This window comes from Euprymna scolopes, chromosome 1, assembly GCF_053919585.1.
Source record: "Euprymna scolopes isolate OS-2025 chromosome 1, ASM5391958v1, whole genome shotgun sequence".
Taxonomy (NCBI): domain Eukaryota; kingdom Metazoa; phylum Mollusca; class Cephalopoda; order Sepiida; family Sepiolidae; genus Euprymna; species Euprymna scolopes.
This window is the reverse complement of record NC_136482.1, coordinates 184,860,961-184,884,738: the sequence shown is the minus strand read 5'-3', so window position 1 is coordinate 184,884,738 and position 23,778 is coordinate 184,860,961. Positions and strand designations below refer to the sequence as shown.

Below are 23,778 nucleotides of genomic sequence, written 5' to 3'. Positions count from 1 at the left end.
CTTGAAGGTGAATTTTACTCCAATAAACCCAGCATTGTAGATTATTTATGACTCCTAAAATTCCAAAATATCTGACCCCAACTCCTTATTCTAAAGGCTTCTAATATTCAAAGTTTCTGTTGAGTCTTTGTATATTAGAAATGCCGATTCTGAACTTTCTTATGAGTTAATCTCTGATTCCTTCCAAAAAATCTGACTCTGAAAACCTGATAGAACCTACAACTAGTAGTACCAACTGATCTAAATTCATATTTGGATATATGAAAACGTAGGTTAGTTCATTAATGGTAAAAGCAGAAGTAAATCAAAAGGCTGCCCTCTTAATTTGGCTGAAAGTTTTGAGAGATTCACCCAGAAAAAAAAAAAAAAAAAAATTTAAAAAAAACGACTAAGGATCTTTTTAAGAAACATAAGAAAAATTAAGGATTTACTTACAATCTGTTTTTCAAAAAGATTTTTGAAAAATTCCAAATGATGATGGAATCTAAAAGACAAGAAAAATAGAATTTCAAAGTTAAAAAGAATTTACACTATAACACATACATATATTATTTGCAATATAATAAATAGAAACAAAGTTCTGTTCAGAGGAAAACTATCAAATTATAAACTTGAAAACACCTTTCCTTCCCTTACATTTATACAATCATTTGAAATCTAGTGTGAGAAGATCTGTAATTAATGTGTGGGAAGATCTGTAAATCAGCAACCAATTATCAGAATGGGCAATCAAGATTATATATATATATATATATATATATGATTGTATGTGAATAATAAAAATGATAAAATGTAGAATTGGAAATGTAATCAATCGAAAAGTATATTGGAAGAATTAAAACAATATACACGGGACGTCATATGTCACATTTTTTTTTTATCAATATGCACTAGTGTAAGTGTGTGTGTATATATATATAATAAATAAAGGTGTGTTTGAAAGTTTGTCAATACAGGAATTATTCAGTCGTCGGAATAGATAAATAAATAATAAATAATTCAAGGGGTTTAATAATTTTCAATAAATATTTATTTACCTGACTGTAGATAATAAATTCCTCAAATATTGGGGGGGGGGGGCAACCCTTATTTCCAAGAGGTAAAAAATGTATGTCAACTCTCTATGCTGCTGTAGCATAGAGAGTTGACATACATTTTTTACCTCTTGAAAATGGGGGTTGAACCCAAAAATATCTGAGGAATATACCATCTGCATTTAGGTAAATAAATATTTATTGTGAACTATTGGACCCTTTGAATTATTTATCATTATTTATTTATCTATTCCAACGACTGAATAATTCCTGCATTGACAAGCCTTCAAACACACTTTTTATCTGATAAACAATGCTTCAAGTGAACTGCAACATACTTCTTATATATATATATATATAGCATACATGTCAAAATCATTCTAAAAACTTCCAATTCAAATAAAGCAGATCAATTTTAGGAGGAGGTGTACAAAATAAGAAACTTTGATATTATGGCCACATTGAAAAAATGGACGAGAGTTTTTGGGTGAGTAGATATAGAACAGTTAAGATAGTAGGGGCAGTTCACAGAGAAAGAAAGCCAAGAAAAACATGGGAAGAAGTAATAAGGATGAACTTGAGAAAAACAATGATAATTAAAGACCTAGCTCGAGATTAGGGTTAGTTTGGAAATCAATTTGTATAAATGATGACGGCTATGAGATCGGTGTCCAATCAAACCAATTAAAAAATCAGTCACCTTGAAAGTGCTGATTGAACAAATGATTTAATCTACTAGTTTATATTTGGCAAATTGTTTTTATATGGTTTTCAGTTTCATGTTAAAAAAATGTTCAAATAAAAATAAAACTTGAAATAAAAGTAAAACTTGGTTTGTAATTTTGAAATTATGGTTCAACAATTAAAAATATGGAGTGAATTTTGTTTTTAGTTAAAAATTTTCCATTTTTTTAATTGGAAACAAAGAAAAGAGTAAATCTTAGTTAAACAAACTGCACAAAACATAACCTTTTTTAAGAATTTACATCTGAGTAAAAATATCCAAATGTTGATATACATTAGAACTTAAGTAAGTTGTGAGACTATATGTCTGCACCTGACAATATAAGGATGATCACTCAAACATTTTGACACAACTTACCCTTGATTCTCCAAAAAGTTATTCAAAGTTGGCAACAATGGTTCAACTACATGTTTTTTGACCTTAAGAAAAAAAAAAAAAGAGGCTTCATAAAAATTTCAAGTAACAAATAAAAATTAGTTATGATTTTGGATATTTACAGGTTATAAATTAAGAATTTGGATCAGTAATATTTTTCAAATCTGGGTCATAATATTCTTTTTCATTTTCACACTTTCAAATTGTAAGTTAGCTGCAATATGCTTTTGAGGCGGAGCATAGAAATGGCAGTAAAGAAAGATTCATTTGATTTGCATTATATGAAAGTGGATTGGTGAATTTTTTTAATCATGTGATCTAACAGAAGCAATTGTAGTTTAGAACTTAAAAGAAAAGGATCGTTATTTGAAGTTCAGATAGATGGAGGCATTAAAAACTATCATGCTCTTATGTAAGTAACCAAAAGCAACTCAAAGATAAGGAAATGGATTCATAATTAAATGGAACAAAACATTCGACACTCATTCCAGCATCCTATCTGAGAGAGAGATACGTATCCAGATGAGATTATAAGTAACATCCATAGATACGATCACAAAATAATTTTTGCAGTAAATTTTTTATCTAAAGAATTTTAAAATAATTTTTTTTTTTTAAATTACATCTTTTAAGCAAAAATTCTTTACTGAAAACAATTCATATCCCCTTTTCCCCATCTCTGCACCTGAAAAAAATTTTTAATATTTTTTGCTAATACATAATGACATACACACATGCATTTTTGAATTTTTGAGATGACGATTTATAATTTGTATTTGTTTGATTCTTCAGACTATTGTTCTCATCTTGAGTGTTATTCTTACAATGCTTCGGCTGATGTACTCTCTGCCTCCACATCTATAATACAAAAACATGTTTAAAGCTCCCAAAATTTATACCAGAATTATCCACAAGAACCCTTGGAATAACTAATAAAATACTTGGTAAAATTCAGTTTTAAACAACACTTTTCTGGAGGTTGAAGGTCCCAACTTCAGTGCAGGTGTTATTAACTGCAAATTATTTATGGCAGAACGAGAGCATGCTACCCACACAGATTGAATAAAAGGTTCCATTCAAAATTCCATGCAAATTCCTTAGTTAAATAGAAAGATTCCTCAAATTTGGTAAGATACATCAGAAGAAGATTGAATGTTTCATCAGCCAAAACGTGAGAATAACGCTCAAGATGAGAACATTATCATCATCATCATGATGGGCTCCTTGCCCGGACCAATGTGACTCTTCCTCTCCAGAGTTTTCTGTCTTCCATCAGCTGCCTCAGATCTTCACGTTAACAGTTGGCGTCGTGTGCTATCTACTGCATGTACATGAATCTAGGTCGTCTTTTGCTTGCGCGTTCATGCCGTGGAGTCCATAGCAATACATCACTCACCAATTCATGCTTGCACCTCAGACAATGACCAGCAAATCGTAGGCGTCTTTCTCTGACGGTATTAGATATGGCAGGTACGTTGCCATAAAGTTGTTGCTTCGTGGGATGATTTTGCCAAGATATATTTAATATTGTTCTTAGCATACGAGTGTATGTGCCGTCTAATTTTCTTTCCAATTTTTTGGTGAGTGGCTAGGTTGTAGCACCATAAACAAGGACAGACTCTACCACTGCTCTGAAGAACTGCATTTCAGTTTGTCAGCCAGTCCCGAAGTCCATGCTGAATGTAGCCCATCCAATGTGGTCCATGCTTTTGAGATGCGAATTCCGATATCTCTCTCTGTGGAAACTATGTTGATGCCCAGATACTTAAACTCAGCGACTTCTTTCAGCCCTGATCTCTCCTTTCACATTGAAAGTCATAAACTTTGTCTTATCCGCATTTATGTGGAGACCAATGTCATTTGCAGACTTTTCTAGCTTACGTAACAGTGTTTGCGCATCAGCAGTGTTGTTCGCGAACAAAGCAATATCGTCTGCGTAATCTGCATCAGTTATGTGTGCTGATTGATGACGTCTGTTTCTGGATTCATTTAGGGTGAAGTCTAGTGTGTTGTGTATATCAACAGAGATGCGAAGTACAAAGTCAAGACAGACAATGAAAAGAAAAAGGAGCAAGAGTATCTCCTTATAGAACCCCAGTGCGGATGTCGAAAAATGCAGTGTCCCCATCTGGGGACCTAACCATTGCTCGAGTGTGCTCATATAGCATCATGATAGCATTAACGACTTCATTTGGAATGCCATATGCTTTTAACATGCTGGCCATTTTTCCTCTATGTACGGAGTCGAATGCTTTGGAGAAATCTACAAAGATCATGACTGCCTCAATGTTTTTGGCTTTGTAGGAGTCAAAGCCAAAAGATGAGAACAGTCATCCAAATAGTACAAATATATACATGCTTAAAATAGAAAGAAGAAACATTTACCTGTTCCAGATTTGTCTTTGAATTTTCACACTCTTTTGAAGACAAACTATTTTCTCGATTGTTCAGCATCTTTATCTATGAAAAAAATATATAAATTTCATCTGTATTTATACGGTTAGTTGCATATAGTTATATAACAAGACTATTTAAATTGGTAACTATACAAGCAAGATTTTCCTTCCGTTTCAAAAGATAATAAATATCCTGGTAAATGTGCCTGCATGAGTCTACAGTGAAGCAAGGGTTGCAAAATGTACAATAGCATCTGTTCTAAACAAATATTGTTCAAGTTTGAAATGGCCAGAATAAACAAAGACAGGCTGATGCTATTATAGTCTGGGTTTTTTTCTCCTAGACTAGTTACACAACCGAGGCTTGAGAGTCTTGTTTACTAGTCAACCCATAGCTAGAGGAAGGACATATGTAACAACTTAAAACTTTAAAACTGTCTGGAATCCAACATGAAACCATAAATTTTTTATATCAGAAAAATTATTATTTGCATCATTTTCTCTTTCTGATTTGCAAAAAAAAAAAAAAAAGAAAATCTTACCAAACTCAAAATTCCCTCGGACACATCAATAATAAGAGCAACAGTGGAAGCTTAAAAAGACAAGAAAAAAAATGTTGAGAGATTAGAACAATTGTATAACAAACAATTTTACATTTTCCAGAAATTCATTAAACTTTTATTTAAAACTAGCATGGGTACCCATGTGGATTGACATTAAGTTCTGTTTGGAACACACCTGCTATACTAATCATTTTCATCATGGGCAACATGGATACCCTCACAAGAATTCCAAAAATAAAAGAATGGATAAAAACATGTAAATGTAATCGCCCCCGAAAAGAATAAGTACCTGATACCCTCTTCACCAGATATTTCGGCAGAATGGATACAAATAGAAGAAACTATTCTCCGGATATCGAGTACTGTAAAGAACCCCCCACTCCTAAAAAATAAATAATTAAAAACAAATCATTACAACTTTTGTTTCAATAAAAATAGCAGCGAATGCCCCCCCCCATGCGATCGAACAAAAATTTTAAAAAAAGACCTACCAAAAGTTAAATCCAAAAACAATTAAATTAAATTTTTCGTCATTTTATGTTTCTAATGTAATCCTCCCCCCTCCAAAATAAAAAATGGAATTTGTCATATTTTGGGGTTCATTTTGTTTATAAAATTGTTAGGTGAAAGTACAGAATGGTATCATGAAAATTAATTAAATTTATCATTATTTTATGTTTCAAACGTAATTCCCGCCCTCACCACAAAAAACTGTCTTTATCATGTTTTGCCCTACCCTCCCCCTCTCGATCGCCAAACTTGAAAAAATGCTAGAGATGACATGTCTCGTTGAATGCTTTGTGGCCAAAAAGTGGGTGCTCATTTTATGTTTAATTTATATTTAAAATTTTCTTTTTTTTTTCAAAATTTCTTCTTTCATATTATTTATAAAGGCTGTTTAAACGTATTAGGGCCAAAAAAGTAGGTCCTAATTTTTTTTCAGGGGTTAAACGACGCTGGGTCACGTCGTAAAAATTTACCTTGTTTTTAATTAGAAATTTAGGTTTGTAATCGATGAGAATAACAAAAAAAAAGAAAGAAAAGTGTAAATCGTGGAATTCAGAGGTGGGGAGCAGTAGATCTTTATTTTTTTAGGTATTAAACGACGCTGGTTCACATCGTAAAAATTTACCGATTTCTGTATAGCTGTTTAAAGAATAATAACAAACAAATGAAATGGTTGGAAGATTCTAAGGGTCAAATAACTCTAAAAGTTTTTTAAAATTCGATGTTGGAATAATAATTCCAAATAAATTAAATATGTTATCAATATAATTATTGTATAAAATTTATTAAATAACAATTTTGAATAGAACCCTTATAATAATTCTCTCGCTATAAACATTAACCGCTATTTAATAAAATTGATTTTTCTTAATGTCATATGCAAATGATGTGATCTCTTAATTGTATCTAGTTTGCAAGAATATAGAAATTTTTTTTTTTTTTTTTTTTTATTACATTTTCACCCCAAACAAGGTAAATTGCCACTTTGGTGTAGGGGGCTACTATCAGGGGCAACAATACTGGGGTACTATGTAGGGATTTGGGCAGCAAGATGTCGGTTCACGTTACACTTTTGCACGTCAGTACTGCTGGGGAAGCGGGGACCTGGAATGGAATTCCAGAGTCTAACGATTCTGGGGAAGAAACTATTGGAGTAAAAAGATCTTTTACATCTAGGGATCTCTACAGTGTGGGGGTGGGATTTAGCAGCCTGTCGGGTTTGTCGAGGGTGCTCACGTCGTGGGGGCACAAGTGATTGCAGTTCGTCAGAGCATTCACCACTAAAATACTTGTAGAAAAGGCAGAGGGATGCAACATTTCGTTGATGGGACAGAGGCTGAAGCTTAGATGCCAGTTCAGGGCCTATCAGGTTTGATAATAAATGAAAGAGTAAAGTAAGGAATCTTTTGTATATATTAATCAAATTGTGAACAAACAGACAGACAGACAGGAATACGAATTTATAGATAAAAGCAGAAACAGTGACAAGTACAGTTAATTAAAGAAAATACTGGTTATAAATTAAAATTCAATTTAATTAAAAAAAAATCTTTATGATATACATAGCAGTCATAGTATGAAAATGTCATATTCCAAAAATCATAAATTAATCAAGTAGTCTAATTTTTATAAAAGAAAATCATTTTTGATCGATTTTAAGCAATTAATGTAAAATCATTATCATTACAAGCCAGATTTCACAAGTATGAATTATTGTGGACTTCTCTATCCTTTTTTTTAAGATGGCGGCATGAGACAGTCCCTTTTTGCTTACTCATAAATTTAATATTTTAGTTAAAAATAAAACTATTTGATCAATTTACGTAACTTTTTGGAATATGATATTTTCATTTTGTGATGGGTGCATGTATGATAAAAGATTCTTCAGTATTTTTTTTTTTTTTTAAATTAGGTTGAATTCTAAATAAGAACAAAAACAAATAAATAACCAGTATGTTCTGGAATTTTTTAGATGAGGATTGATGGACACAAAGATATTAAGAAATAATCACTACCGAGTGAAATGAACATTGCTTTACAATGTCTCCTCACAAAATAATTTTTTCTTTTGTTTTTCATTTTTCTTAAACTTTTTCTTCTAGGGGGTGGGACATCCAACCAGATGTCTGACATTTACCCCTATTTTAGTGAGTCCAACCAAGAGATCTTTTCAGGATTCTAGCCGTCCCTTTCAGTGCAATCGTTTATATTTCACTTGCACTTGGTTCACCGGGTATGCTTGCTATGTACTTTTTAAAGTTCTTTTTCATAAGCCCAGTTGCTCCGTTAATGACTGGTATAATTGAAACGTCTTTTAGTTTCCAATTTCGTTTCATATCATACATGAGTCCCTGATACTTTATCTTTTCCCTCTCAGCTCTGTTAAGCCCTGTATCATTGGGTACACTGACCTCTATTATGGTCGCTTTTTTGTTTGTTCTGTCCCAAATCACTATATCTGGTTTAACAGCTGCGTTTTCAAGATATGTACCAGTCGGGATTATGTAGTCATAGTAAATGGTGTAGTTGTCATTCCCAACTGTTCGTTCGGGTATATGTTCCCAGGATTTTTTACTACACTGAATGTTAAGTTTCTTACATATCTTCCAGTGAAGGTATTTGCAAACTCCGTTATGGCGATCTGTATAATAACCATCTCCAAGTAGGACTTTGCAACTAGAAATCAGGTGGCCCACACTCTCAACCTCAGTGCTACAGAACCTGCATTTATTATTGTTGCTTAGACCACTCATCTTTTTGAAGGCATTCGTCATGAGGCCCTGGTCTTGTGCAGCCAATATCAACCTCTCTTGATCGTACTGAAGGGATCCTCTTTTGAGCCAGTCCAGGGAACCATCCCTATCGATATATTCTTGGGATAGTTCAGTCGGTAGGTATTTTGCCCGTTTATGGTTGATCCATTCTTCTGTTTTAACACTATGGAACTGGCTAGTGTATTTTTTCCGACTTTTCTGGGTTATGTCAGTGGCAGGCTTGTTTGGGTTCTCAGCATCATTTGTAAGGCAATCCTATCCAAAATGAGTGGCAGGTTGTGTTATAGATGTTGTACTACTTGCTCAGTTCAGTTTGAAATTCAGTATATATTCCCAAGTTTGACTAGACGCATCTGAAGAAGATTGCCAGTTGCATCAGGCAAAACAGAGTGAAAATTACATCCAAGATGAAAACAGCTGTCCGAACAATCAAAATAATCCATTAACATCAGTTGTTTTCATTCTATTTTTATTTTCTTTAATTCAACTTGGAATCCCAACAATTTTCGCGCAATATTGTATCATGTTTTAATATTGTTTGGTACGGCTATGTAATCTTTTTGCTAATAGAAATTGAAATTACATGAGTTGCAGGTAAAAAAAAAAAACAAAAAAAAAAAAACACCTGTAGCACACAGCTATTGGAAATAGAAGTGATTGCTTTTTACTTGGTAAAACAGCATTGTCAGTGGTCAGAAATAAAACAAATTACAAATACAAACATTAACACATCACTATCCAACGATTTTGCATTGGGTCACATTTTTTCAGGAAGTAAAGGAGAAAGAAAAAGGTGGTTACTTTACAAATATATAAGTTATGTGTAGTGAAACCATGCCAACTGTATAAAAGTAGAATATAAAACAGATATGATTCTGAGATGAAATACTCGCATTTTTTTTTTCTTACAATTCCTTAACTGTTTTAGCGTCCCAAATTATCGTATAAAAAATGAACTAATCTCCTAGTAAAATAGAATTACCTCTCTTAGAACAATTATTTAAACTTCTGAATTGCCCAAATCTTTCATAACACAAAACTATTGTAAATAAATGGTAAATTTGTTTTTTTTCATATAAAGGAATAATTTAGCCAGTTTGTTGACTCAGCAGTGTTAATGGCAAATAATAAAATACAGACATGACCTACCCATGCCGTTGGACATGGAATCATGGCTGTCTAGATTCTATTTTTGATATAATCTTAATATATAACATAAAGGTTGACCAGTTAAAACTTTAAAAAATACACAACACCCACAAAGTTGGTATATTTTTTTTTAATCAGTGCAAAATCGAATGTATAATGTTAAAAATAATTTTTGAAAAGATTCATTATTTGGAGTTCAAATATCCACTTATATCATTTCATGTTGTCATGTCGTCCGTTTACACCAGTCAATGTTGTCATGTCGTCCGTTTACACCAGTCAATGTTGTCATGTCGTCCGTTTACACCAGTCAATGTTGTCATGTCGTCCGTTTACACCAGTCAATGTTGTCATGTCGTCCGTTTACACCAGTCAATGTTGTCATGTCGTCCGTTTACACCAGTCAATGTTGTCATGTCGTCCGTTTACACCAGTCAATGTTGTCATGTCGTCCGTTTACACCAGTCAATGTTGTCATGTCGTCCGTTTACACCAGTCAATGTTGTCATGTCGTCCGTTTACACCAGTCAATGTTGTCATGTCGTCCGTTTACACCAGTCAATGTTGTCATGTCGTCCGTTTACACCAGTCAATGTTGTCATGTCGTCCGTTTACACCAGTCAATGTTGTCATGTCGTCCGTTTACACCAGTCAATGTTGTCATGTCGTCCGTTTACACCAGTCAATGTTGTCATGTCGTCCGTTTACACCAGTCAATGTTGTCATGTCGTCCGTTTACACCAGTCAATGTTGTCATGTCGTCCGTTTACACCAGTCAATGTTGTCATGTCGTCCGTTTACACCAGTCAATGTTGTCATGTCGTCCGTTTACACCAGTCAATGTTGTCATGTCGTCCGTTTACACCAGTCAATGTTGTCATGTCGTCCGTTTACACCAGTCAATGTTGTCATGTCGTCCGTTTACACCAGTCAATGTTGTCATGTCGTCCGTTTACACCAGTCAACGTTGTCATGTCGTCCGTTTACACCAGTCAATGTTGTCATGTCGTCCGTTTACACCAGTCAATGTTGTCATGTCGTCCGTTTACATCATTTAATGATATGTAGTCCATTTATAATATTTAATGTTACTCTGTAGTCCATTCATATTATGTAGTCTGTTTTCCAATCACTAATTTAAGGGAAATAACATTTAATTTTTACAGAGTCATTTCCTTTATGTCAACTGAGGTTGTGTTTATGCCTAGAGAGAGGAATGGGCTGGCTGGGGAACAGAGTGGGATAGAAGTTATGTTACACTTGTGCCCCCACACAATGCTTGATAACCATGCTAGTCAGATATAAAAAAGAGAGAAAGGTCCCGCAACGCCACAACCGAATAAATAACTATTAGGAGTTGAAGAACAAATAAAAAAAGGTGCTTCATATCAAAATTTATAAGAAGATATTGTACCGTTACGAGAGAAAGTCACCAAAGATTGAATTGTTTCTTCTATTTCTTCCACAGACAAAGCAGTAAGTGTTTCCGGTCGCACCTGGGAAGAGGAAAAAAATAGACATAATATAAAATGATTAACAATCAATTTAAGTAAATATTCAAATGATGACTACAAATTTTCTTGACTTTTAAATAAGAAAAAAATACGAAATGTAATTATCTATTATTTATGCTTTATTTAAATGTAAAAAACTTTGTTTTTTACAAATTAATTTGCTTTGATTTAAAAAAAAAAAAAAAAACACTGAAATGTATTAATATTTACTGAATAAAACATTTCATCCTTAAAGCAAATGTATTTTGATGCATAGAAGTATTAAGTTAAACCACATTTATTATTGTTAAAAAGTTTTATCTGAAAAAAAAAATGTTTGCATGTGCATGATAGGTTGTCTTGATTTAGTTCTGTTCTCATTTTTACAAGTTTGTTTTCATATGAATATGTGTATATATGTATGTGTGTATATATATGTGTGTGTGTAAGTATATGTACGTGTGTGTATAAATGTGTGTGTGCACATATATATCTATACTCCTATAAATTTGTCGTTTTTTTTTTGTGTATCGATATTCATATTAAATACCCTCTTTTTCTATTTATTTAAAAAGAAAATACAATGGAATTGCATTCATCTGCTAAAAGGTCTAGCTAATTTGCATATTCTTTTTAACATTCATTTTAATTCATTCTCTATCAGTGTTTTCAGTTTTGTTATAGGATGATCATCTTTAGTAAACTATTACGTGTAATTATATTCGTGCAAATATTCTACATGATTTATACTCGCGTAATATTTGCAGAAAACGGTTATAGTCAACACAAATTTATGTGTATATATATTTGTTTAAAAAATTTGTCTACCAAACTCCTGTCAGGTTTTGGACTACAGACGTGAACTTAATATATAGAGTATTCGAACCCATGCAAAACTTTATATTTGGCTGTTAGCCGAGTGTTAAATAAAAAATTGTTTAGTGAATTCATTGAAAAAAGTCACTCAAAATCATTTAAAAGCACTTAAGCATACGTACTCTCTCCCTCATATTGAGCCTAATTGATTGTTGGTTTGTTTATGCGAATGAGTGGGGCTTCTATGATTGGGAGGTGTGGGTTACAATGAGAACGCTAGAATGGCATACTTTTTATTAATCTTATATCTATAAAAGTGAAATTGTGTGTGTCTGTGTGTGTACATTTCCCTACCAAACTACTCTGTCAATTTTCAGTCTACAGACTCAAGATTTAACATAAGGGGTATTGAGATTTGGGAAAATGTTTTTAATCTGTTTTCAGACAGAAATTTGGCTGTCAAGGGGTCAAAGTTCAACAATTTGACCTTTGAAAACTCTACCAAACTCCTCCACCAATTTTGGGTCAAAACACTTGAAATTTTAGATGTAGGTTACCTGGACATGAGTCAAACTTTTTAAGATATAGTTACATATGCACATAAAGTTATGAACAGTACATAGGGCCAGAGTAAAGCCGGGCTGAACTGCTAGTATGTTTCTAAATTCATTTTGGGAGGTGTCATGCGCTACTAGATGTTGGTAGATGGAGCTGTTAGGGAAAGACAGGTGACATGTAAGCTGGCAACAAATATTGGTCCTAATCATGCCAATGTACAAATTGTTTTTGGAGACACATTCCTCTATAGAACATTTTAAAACATATCAGGTCATCCCATAAGTTCTGTCTGAATTTATGAAAGTGACCAAATGTTACATTTTATTAAAGATTTATACTTTCCCTGATTAACTATGACTTCCTTCGATTTATTAACAACCTTATTGTAAAATCCTTTTAGTTTGATTCGAAGAAGAATTCACAAATGTCAGTTTCAACATCTTTCTACGTTACAAAAGCTGTTTCTTCCAAATGATTTTGCAAGCTACAAAACAAATGGTAGTTTGAAGGAGCAAGGCCAGGAGAATAAGGTAAGTCAGGAATTTTCTCCCAATCAAGTTCTTCAATCTTTTGTGAGGTGATTCTTGCTGTGTTGGATCGTGCATTGTCCTGATGAAACATCAGCTCTTTTCAATTCACTAGAGCAACGTCTTTTTTCCCCCCTCAAAGTTTGGTTCAAATGCTCTAATTGCTGACAGTAGATTTGAGCATAAATTGTTGCATTAGGTGGTAACAATTCAAAGTGGAATATTTCTAACCAGTTCGGCTGCCGAGTTCTTTTCTTGAACTCATAAAGCATTATATGCCTCAAATGATTCTTAGGCAATTTCATTTTCGTAGGGTTGTAATCAAGCAAATTTAAATTTTATCATTCTGTAAAAAAATGCAATCAGTTAAAATGCATCTAAACATAAAAATGTATAAATTACACAATATTTTTTTTAAGTTTCATTCAATTTAAAAACAAAGGTAAAAATTTGGAAAAAACTTATGAGATGACTTGATATATAGCATTACAAAGTATTTTATTCACTATAATAATTTAAAATTTCTTTATAGACTTCTTGTAAGATGAATATAATAAGGTTTTCCGATGAATTTATTAACTTCGATTCAAAATACCTACCTTAGATTTGCAGAGTTGTTGGTAAAGCCCAATCACTTTATTGCCTAGTATATTCTCATCTTTGTTACGAAGACTTGATTCTCGTATATCCAATAATGGTAAATGAAGCGACTGCAAGAAAATGGAATGATAAAATAGTTTTCTGAATAAATTTTAAAAATAAATTTTAAAAAATTAAAAAACAGATTTTCGTTTATTGTGTAAAATATTGAGAATCATTTTTTTTGTATTTGAGGAACGGCTATCTTGTTTTTTTTTTTTTTTAATTTTATTATGTTTGTTTTCAAATGTCAATATAATTAAGTTAACTTCAAATCAAAATTCAAATCTCAATGTAATTAAGTGAACTTCCTTGAAATTATCATAACTTACACTTGTTTACTGTTAAAATATCGTTGCTGTTCCATTTGCTTTTTGTTTGTTTTTAATAAAATTGTTTATGCGTTCAGGGTTCAAACCTGTGGATTTATATTTTCCTAATATTAGTGCATAAATGACCACAATAGATTCAAAAAGAATTATACTGTATATAGGTGATCCCATAGACAGCAACCGTATCTAGTAGGCTAATCAAGCTACACTTTTCGATGTCCCCTTTCCATGTAAATAGTAACAACTTCTTATCTCAAAAATATTGTTTGATACTAGTTTATTTTTTTTACTTATTTAGTTTCTTTAAATTAGGTTTTGTTTTTACAGCTCAACTTTGGTGGAGGTATACGCTGAGTACCAATCTCATTTTATAGGTTTTTATATTTTAGAATAAAGCTCATATACTTCAATATAAAAAAAAAATAAAAACAATTTTTTTGATTGTTAATTGTTCAGAACACTTCCTGTAAAAAAAAAAAAAAACAAATCCAAGAAGTACAAATTGATAAAGTAGTCCTATTTTTATTAAGAAAATCATTTTTGAACAATTTTAAGCAGTTAATGGGAAATTGTAAGCTGATCTTGCAAGTTGCCGACTAGAGACAATCACTCCTCTCTTATTAGTAAAATTCAAGTTTTTTTTAGTTAAAATTAAAACTATGCAATGATTTTTAGAATATGACATTTTCTTTCAGTCACTGATATGTACATCATATAATTTTTTTTTATTTTTGAAAGCTGAATAAACAGACAAACTGTTTTGGAAACATGTTAAGATGAAAATATTTTATTTATATATTTTTTTTTTAATTGAAATATTTCTTATTAATTTCGGATAATACCATATCCTTCATCAGAGAATGAATAATAACATCAATGCTTGTTGCCAGTATCTTCAGAATAAAGGGTTCCATTTGAAATTTTGTGCAGATTCCAAGTTCAACAAAAAAATTCCCAAGTTCGACAAAAAGAAAGTTGGAGGTTACATCAATCAAAATATTGTGCAAATAACAGTCAAGATGAGAACAGTAGTCCGAAGAATCCAAATAATATGAATAATCAATCTTCATCTTAAAAATTCAGAAACCTAAATGTGAATTTGTAGGCATTAAACGTAAATCTTGCAAGTTTGAATTATTGAGTTATCGCCTTTTATTTTTTTTTTTAATCGTTTTCAAAATGTCGCACAAGACAGTCCCGCTTCTGTTACTCATAGAATTTGATTTTCTTATTTAAATATAAAACTAACTGACCAATTTACATGACTTATGGAATATGATATTTACATTTTGTCACACCTACATATATTGTACAAATTTTTCTTGGTTTTTGTTTTTTAATACAGAGGGAATTCTGAGCAAGAACCAAAAAATTAATCAACCATTGGTATTACAAGAAAGGTTCTATTATCCTTTCCTAAGAATTGCATTCTTTTCAAAACTTCATTTGATTCTAGTTACATTTGATGCAATTCACCAAAGTCAAACATTATACTCGAGCAAAGGTCCATTTGTAATGCAGATTTCTTTATGTTGACAGAAAGAATTTGGGTGCTTCTATATTATACAAACAAAAAATATTGAATTTCAAGTGAAACATTTGGTACCTACATAATTGTTAGGTCTCAAATAGTAACACATCCAAAAATTATGAAAAATAAGGTAAAAAATAATAATTAATGAAAAAAGAAATTTGTGAAAGGAAGCAAAATCACTATATTATGCTTACTAAAAAAAGAGAGATAAGTTGACAGAGGAGATAATTAAGTTTTGTTACTTACATCATGTGACGAACGCAATTCAAAATGTTGGACAAAAATTATTCCCATATAAACTTTATCGAAAATAGTTTTTCATTAATAATTATTTTTCTACCTTATTGTTTTCCTTAATTTTTGGATATGTTACTATTTACGACATGACAATTCTATAGGCACCATTTGTTTCACTTGAATTTTAATATTTTTTTGTTTGGATAATATAGAAACACCAGCATTTGCTTTTTCTCTTAATCTTTCACAGACCTTGAAGAGGATTCGTCTTTTCCAAATTGTATTGAATATTTTCACATTCTAAAGCTATTCTCTCAGAAAGTAAAACATGTTAATTTAGTAAATGTTAAATTCTTACCAAAACAATTGCAGCTGATTGAGGATGTTTGAAGATTTCTGTTATTAAATCCAAAAGCCTGAAAAAATAAAAATACGTAATATTAGGTTATAAAAATAGGAGCACACTATTTATTGGGGACTCCAACCATGTACAAACAATTTCCCTGAGTTTTGTTAGAAAAACTCAACATTAATTATTCAATGCGTTTTTACTTCAGACAAACTTATTTTTAGTTGACCTTTGACAACTAAATATTTTCATTTACTAGCCAAATAGAAAAGTTACTAGCCAAACCCACATGATTTTTAGAATATGACATCTTAGTTCTGTGACGAGTATGTACATCATAAAGATTTTTCTGTGTTTTTTTTTAAATAAGTGTAATTCTAAATATACAACAAATTTTATGTTGATACTTGAAGATATAAACATTCTAATTTCTTCAGATATTTTTTTAAACAGCCTTCGTTAAAAAAAAAAAAAAAAGTATATTGTTCTATTAAACTTTTATTGTTTAAATAATTTAACTTTGCTCGTTTTATTAAAAAAAGTTTCACTCAGTAGTGAACTTTGGAAGATTGTCGGTGAAAGAAATACAATCGCCAAAAGATAATAAGCATTTCATTATTTCTAGTCGCCATTTGGAAAAATCACTCGCAATGTAGAGCTCTGTACTTAAATTGTCGAATATAGTAAAAATCGCATTAATTAAAAATGCAGCTAGTATCTTAATTAAACTATAAAAAGAAAAAATGCTGCAGAATCAATTGAAATAACTAATGATTAATTCATAAAAATGCTGTCATTTTCTATACTAAACAAAATAAAAATGATATATAATCAATGGAAATAACTAGATATAACTAATAATTCATTAGAATACTGCTGTTTTCTGCACTTTAAACAGTTGTGTCGTCATTTATGGTTGTGGCATGAGTGTGATGTCATGGATTTAAATACATATATAGGATTAAGAACGGAAGGAACAGGAGGAAAAGAAAGAGACGAAAAAATGAAAATGATGCGGGAAAATTGCAAGTTACGTTTGGTGAATGCATTAGTCTTCTCTCTCTTGCTACTCTTTTTAAAGGTCGAACTTTGTGACAATTGTCATCATGTCAGTGAGATTTACGACAAGTTTTTTCTGATTTACTGACAGACAGTCCAATTACGTTGTTGGGTATGTGACATGAACAAAATAAATACCGTTTTCCTTCACCAAGGAAAGGTGTGTGTCAAAGTTCTTATATTCCTTTGCAACTATCTTTACGTACAACGTTTTGGATCTGTTAGAGAGAACAATGTTACATACTAAATTATAAAAATGCAACAAATTCAAAAAAAAAAAACCCTAAATGATCCATTCATTAAACCCGCAGCTCTTATGTCTATTAAATTAGATAATAATGCATCAAAATCAATGGAACTAACTAGATGTAACTAATGAAATAATGGAAATGAAGACGTCCTTACCTGATTTTTAATGTTAATAATTGTTGCTTCTTTTCTCGTTCAGTTTTGTTATTTTTACTTTTGTTCATGCTGCGGAATGCGGCGGCCAGCGCATCATCTCTTTGTATCATTTCTTCATCGGTGAAGTCAGGCAGATCATCAGATTCCTAATTAAATTGAAATAATTGTCACAAATCAAATGTTTTCATTGTTTAACTTATTTCACCATTCAAATTTTTTTTCTCAAATGAAAAAATAAAGTTTATAAGAATTTATTTAAAAAAGAAAAACAAATATTTTTTAGCAGATTGGTTCTGAACTATCAACTAAACTCCAACCTCTGTCCCATCGCCGAAATGTGGCATCCTTGTGCCTGTTTTACAAGTATTTCAATTATAAGTGCTCTGACGAACTCAAAGCACTAGTACCCCCTTGACAACAATACCCTCGACAAACGTGACAAGCAGCAAGATCCTATCCCTAGATGCCGTAAAGCCCCTTACTCAAATAGCTTTTTCCCTGTGCACTTGGGAATTCCCTTCTGAGTCCCTGCTTCCCTGATATATTATATGCAGTAATTCAAGGGTACTGTAAACAGACATCTCGCTGCCCAACTCCCTAAATAGTATCCCTGCAAATTTAGTTCCAAATAGTAACCTCTCGTGACTAAGTGGCTCAGGGTCTTGTTTAGGGTGAAATAACAATAAATAAGAGGGGATAGAAAGAGAGGGTAAAACCGGGGAAGACAAAGAAAGGTAGAGAGATAAAAGTTTAAATAGAAATATGTTATTTGCTCTGGACAATGCTGGGTAGCTCTACTGACTCTTTTCTAGAGTCTGTCATTGTACTGAAAGAAATAACTCCATTTTACTAAGATTTGTTCATGTTTTTGTACAAGAATTTGGGACGCAACAAGTTTATAATATTAATAATAAAAAAAAACAATCATTGACTATTCCTTTTTGCCTTCCCAGTCAAATATAAGCTTTAATATTACGGTACTTGTGCAGTTTAGTCAAGACATTAAAAAATGAAAATATTGAAAAAAGGTTATACTGTACGTACTCGTTATAGTCTGAAGTTCTCTGAAAAAAAACTTCATTCAATTTGATCGAGTAGTTTTTATTTTACAGCAGAAAAACACGTTTTTATGAAAGCGCGTTGAAGTCAGCCATTACGAAATTTGTTGAACTAGCCAAAGAGAGATAACTCCAGTTAAAGCGCCGACACTCCCTCCCCATCTTTATTACTAGCTTTTCTTCCTAAAAATCGAACCTTTTGCTTGGTATCATAAATTGTTTTTTCGCTGTAAAATAAAAATTACTTGATGAAATTAAGTGAAATTTTTTTTCAGAGAACTTCAGACTATAACGAGTACGTACAATATAATTTTTTTTCAATATTTTCATTTTTTAATGTCTTGACTAAACTGTATAAGCGCCAATATTACAAAAAAAAAAGAAAAGGAAAACAACGGTAATTACAGAGTAATTATAACAGGCTTCACACAGATTTTTGCATATCCATTTTCAAGAACTTTTCAAAGTTTTTAAAGCTTTCTTCAAACAAAATTTGATATATAAACAATGATATAATAAACCAAAAACTTGCGGTTTACACTACATTCATGTTACTTTTCAATTTCACTTCTGCTATATATATATATAAAATATATGCACAGCATAATATAGTTTCGTGATAAAGGCACGTAACTCTTGTATCGGCAATACCAGAAATAATACTATGCAATTTTAGAAGAATGTATTTATTTCAATTTCATTTTTAATATTCTGACAAAAGTTTTTCCCAGACATAAAGAATACAATTTTCAAACCCTTTTCACATTTTCCATAATTTCAAGGCCTTTCCAAGGTAATAAAAAAATATGAAAGCTTTTCAAGACACAGCTCAAAATTCAAAGTTTTTTTAAGCCTGTGCGAACCCTGTGTAATTTTTATAAAACAAAACATTTGAAGAATTATAAGACAATTTTAAACAAAAAATGATTTTTTTTAACTACGTTATTTAATGTAACAAAGTTTTATAACATTAAGAGCAAAAAAAAAAAAAAAAATTTAAGTTATAACAAAAAAGACAAAAAATGCAATAATAATTGCACAGGAATTGTAATTTTTTTAAATAAGTATGAAAACATTTTTTTTTTAAATTATGAAGACTTTTTAAAATCTAACAATTTAAGTTTATTTTTATCAAAGAAAACTATGACGAAACTTTCTATTTTGCATAAAACAATTTTTGTACATTAAGAATATAGCGATACATAATTTAAAAATTAGGTATTCCTCCCTGATACAATTCAATATTCTTGGGAAAATTTCTCTAGTTTATCATCATCATCATCAGGTGTAAATGAAACATTTCTTCTGCTGCACCCAACAGTCTCCTTATGTGTCTTGCATTTTCTTAATAAAAAGAAGTAACCATAAAAAAATGTAATTGAAAAATAATTCGTAGAAGTTGCATTGGTTTTAGCATCCCAAATTCTAATATAAAAACAAATGAATTTCTTCGTAAAATGGAATTATCTTCTTCAGCACAATGACACTCTACAAAAGTGCCGCCCTGCTAGTGTAAAAATCAAGAGAAATTTTAGAAATATTCTCAATTATTCTAAAAATCTATTGAACTCACTCATTTTTATTCTGGATCTTTGTACTCTTAAGATCCAGAATAAAAAATTCTTAAAACTGATTTCTGTTTTAATGGAATGGCTGCTACGATAACTGACAACAAAGAAATTTTGGTACTAGTGTATATTACGAACTGGATTTCTGTAAATGTCTGTTTGGGTTTGCCCTGCATCTGACATTAACTATCATAATCTACCAAGCACAAGTAACATATGTAGAATGTTGAAACATTTTGATGTGATGAGAAAAGTGCAGAACACGGGACTCCAGGAGGTGAGGGGAGAGGGGGATCCAGAAAAAGGAGAGAAGGAATGCAACCAATGATCAGAAAAAAAAAAGGCAGTTTGAGAACCAGCAATCTACAATTAAAACATTCCAAGAAGACTGTCACAAATTCTTATTAGAATGTAATCTTGATTCCATAAAAAATGAAAAACGTTTTTTTTTTTGTGCAGAAAATCTCAAATGTTAAACTGATGTACAAGTTTTTAAAAAAAGATAAATTGAAAGAAAATTAATGGAACTTACTTCATCTGATCCAACAACAGCATCACCGAGGGCAGTCTTTATTTTCTGTCGGAATTCTTCATCAACATCCATACTTTCCTCATCCTCATCTTCCTCCTCTTCACTGCTTTCATCTTCATTCTCATCTTCCTCTTCTTCTTCATTCTCAGATTCATTTTCATTATCATCTTCATCTTCTCCTCCTGAGAAAAGCAAAAAAAATATATATTATTTGTAATCTCTTCATCATAATGACTACTACTGTTTGATTTATCTGTGTGTTTGTCACATCCAATTTCTTATTTGACAAAACTCAATTTCCACTTAATGTAGTGCCAGAAAGGAGCTTCATAATCTTTGAATTAACTGAAATATTATATTTTTGAAAAAGTCTCATACTCTGTTCCTGCCCAAAATTTAACATAGAATAATCCTCTGTTTCTAGGTCATTCTAGCTTTTTAGGGTTGTTAATGTTTTGCTATTGGCAATAAATTTTATGAGTATTCCTTTTTTTATTTCTTCTTTTTTAAGGGGAGGGATCACACATTAAGAAGTTAGTAAAAAAAAAAAAAAAGCAAAAAAAAAATTGTTTACCTTACCAGGTTAAGTGATAAGACTCCTCTCAACTAAAATAAAAATTCTTCTTAACCTTAGTATCAACCCTAAATATGAGTAGCAGAATGTGCCCCTACCTTAATCCTAAGCTCAAATGGAAAGCTCCCCTCAAATCCCTCATTTAACTATTACTAATCTGGAATCAGAGTGGCAAGTCCACTTCAAACAACAAAACTTTGTAAAACCACAATTGTCTAAAAAAGAAAATAAAAAAGTAGACATGCCCCCCCAACTGCACTGCTGATTTGCCAAAGCAAAAAAAAAAGATTAACTGCCATGAAATGATGAATCATTTTAAGTTAATTTTATGTGAACTGATCCCCTATTGTAAATTTTAAAATAGTTGTTTTACTTTCTAGTAAAAAAAGAAAAAAGAAAAAAAAGGTAACTGCACCAAACCATTACAACATATTAACATTAATAAAGATGTGTTTAGTTAGAAAGTGGAACAGAAAAAAATCTGATTTTTAAACAAATACCTTAAAAAATACACTTAAAAAATAAACTCATTTATAAAATATTTTTCTGGTTTCTAAATTATTTTATGCACTGTTGTATTAGACTCATTTCTCACACAAATGCAAAAGTCGCATGGTTAAATAATTCACAGATTGGTTTTAAAAAAGTTAATTTTATTAATTATTATTTGTTATGAGCATGTATAATGGTTTATTAGAGTTCCTAAACTGAAGAACAGTATTTCTTTACAAGATCATTATTTTAAACAAAAAATATATTGAAAGGGTCAACAAATTACAGTTTCAATACTTTGTGAAATGCAGTGTTTCCTAATAAACCAAACATTTTTTTCACTATTCACCAATAACATTCTGAAGAATGAATGCACCTGAAGATGGCCGGAGGTTACATCGGCCAAAATGTTGTGAAAAAAAAAAACAACCAAGATGAGAATAATAGTCCAAATAATACAAAAAATAATTATCAAGCCTCATCTCAAAAATATACATTCATCATAACAGTGTTTGTGAATTTTTTAGATGTGGATTAAGAATTCAGATTATTCAGATTACTCTGATTACTGTTCTCATCTTGAGTATTATTTTCACAATGTTTTGATCAATGTAACCGCTGACTTTCTTCGAAATCTGGAATCTGCATGGAATCCTTTATTTAATCCATATATTATATTTTTAATGTCGCCTACACACTGTGGCATAGTGAACGAAGTACAAAGTAAAATTCAGTTGTAAAGTTACACTCTTCTGGAAACTGAAGGTTCAATCCTCAGTGTGAGTGACACTCGGAATACAATTGCGAATTAGGAATTCTACATAGTTATAGTTGATGGAATGAGAACATGCCACCTCCATGGATTAAATAAAGCGCACCATTCAAAACTTTGCAGATTCCAGAGTTCGGCAGGATACACCTGAAGAAGATCAGAGGTTACATTGACCAAAATGTTGTGAAAATAACACTGCAGATGAGAACAATAGTCTGAATAATCCAAATAATAGTGTTTCCTTTTTGCTCTAAAAACAGCTTTTTTGTTGCCTTTTCTACAAGATGTTTTATCAATTTGTAGCAATATTAATTGCCTACATCATCTATGGTCTTGTCCAAATTTATCAAGCGCTTATTTGAACGATATTTCTCTACAGCTGCAAAACATAGCTGATGAGAACTGTTGTAGTGTTTGACTTATATTGCCTCCGCCAAATTCAGCAGGTCCGTTGACACAATTTTGTCTCTCATACACTAATCTGGATGCGATGCAGTATCTCCTCCATTAAACAAGTGTTTTTAAAGAAACAACTTTGTTGGTTCAGCCAGGCTGAGGAGAGTTTATCCATGAAGCAATAACTCCAGAACAACTCCAAAATTAGCAAAAGATGACTAAAGAGGCCAACTGAAGACGTAGTTACACATCATCAAACACCGACATCAACCCTACCTCCGGTCAACAGGTTCATAGTGTTCACCACTAGCCCCAGGATTGGCTGCCCATAACTACCTTCGTGACTACGGATCATGTGTTCATCCATGACGTGGTGCATTCTATGGAAGGAGCTAGCTCAACACATCCTGGGTAAATATTGCCAAAGTTAAGTCAAAAAAGTAAATATTTAGTAGTGGAAGTGCTGAAAATAAAATCTTCCATGTAAAAAAGGGAAATTTCAGTTAGAAGTTGACGTGTACAGAAAGTGGCGTGATGGCAGGATGTGACATGACAAAAAGACAAGATAGATTCTGTTTCTTGGGTGTTCGATTTGACACAGAACAGACATCTTTTTCAAGATTCTTCCACTATCCCTACAAGGGATGGCTTTAAATGAACATATAAAAAGAAAATCAAATAAAACAATAGATGCCCAGAGAAAATAATGGGGTTAGTTGCTGTTTTTTTTATTTCCTTCCATTATTACAGCCACAAAGAGAAAGAGAGAAAAAAAAAGATCAATATCTCTACGATGATTGCTACTAAGTGTTTACCTGTCAATAAGATTACATCTGTTTTCCGTTGTATTGATCGATCGTAACGCTTCAAACCAACACAATATAATAAATTCTC

The 23,778-nt window shown here is 31.6% G+C and overlaps 1 protein-coding gene across 1 annotated transcript in view; it reads right to left on the bottom strand.

The window, feature by feature from the left end:
- LOC145278224 (myb-binding protein 1A-like) overlaps positions 1-23,778 on the bottom strand; it is a 102,889-nt gene that overhangs the window by 17,225 nt on the left and 61,886 nt on the right. The window contains exons 22-30 of the mRNA XM_080130514.1: positions 20,651-20,832; positions 17,493-17,638; positions 16,038-16,095; positions 13,537-13,647; positions 10,958-11,039; positions 5,093-5,142; positions 4,540-4,614; positions 2,137-2,198; positions 436-484 (exon numbers count right to left, since the gene is read on the bottom strand). Of these exons, the coding sequence (XP_079986640.1) occupies positions 436-484; positions 2,137-2,198; positions 4,540-4,614; positions 5,093-5,142; positions 10,958-11,039; positions 13,537-13,647; positions 16,038-16,095; positions 17,493-17,638; positions 20,651-20,832 (815 nt within the window). The remainder of the gene's footprint in view (positions 1-435; positions 485-2,136; positions 2,199-4,539; positions 4,615-5,092; positions 5,143-10,957; positions 11,040-13,536; positions 13,648-16,037; positions 16,096-17,492; positions 17,639-20,650; positions 20,833-23,778) is intronic.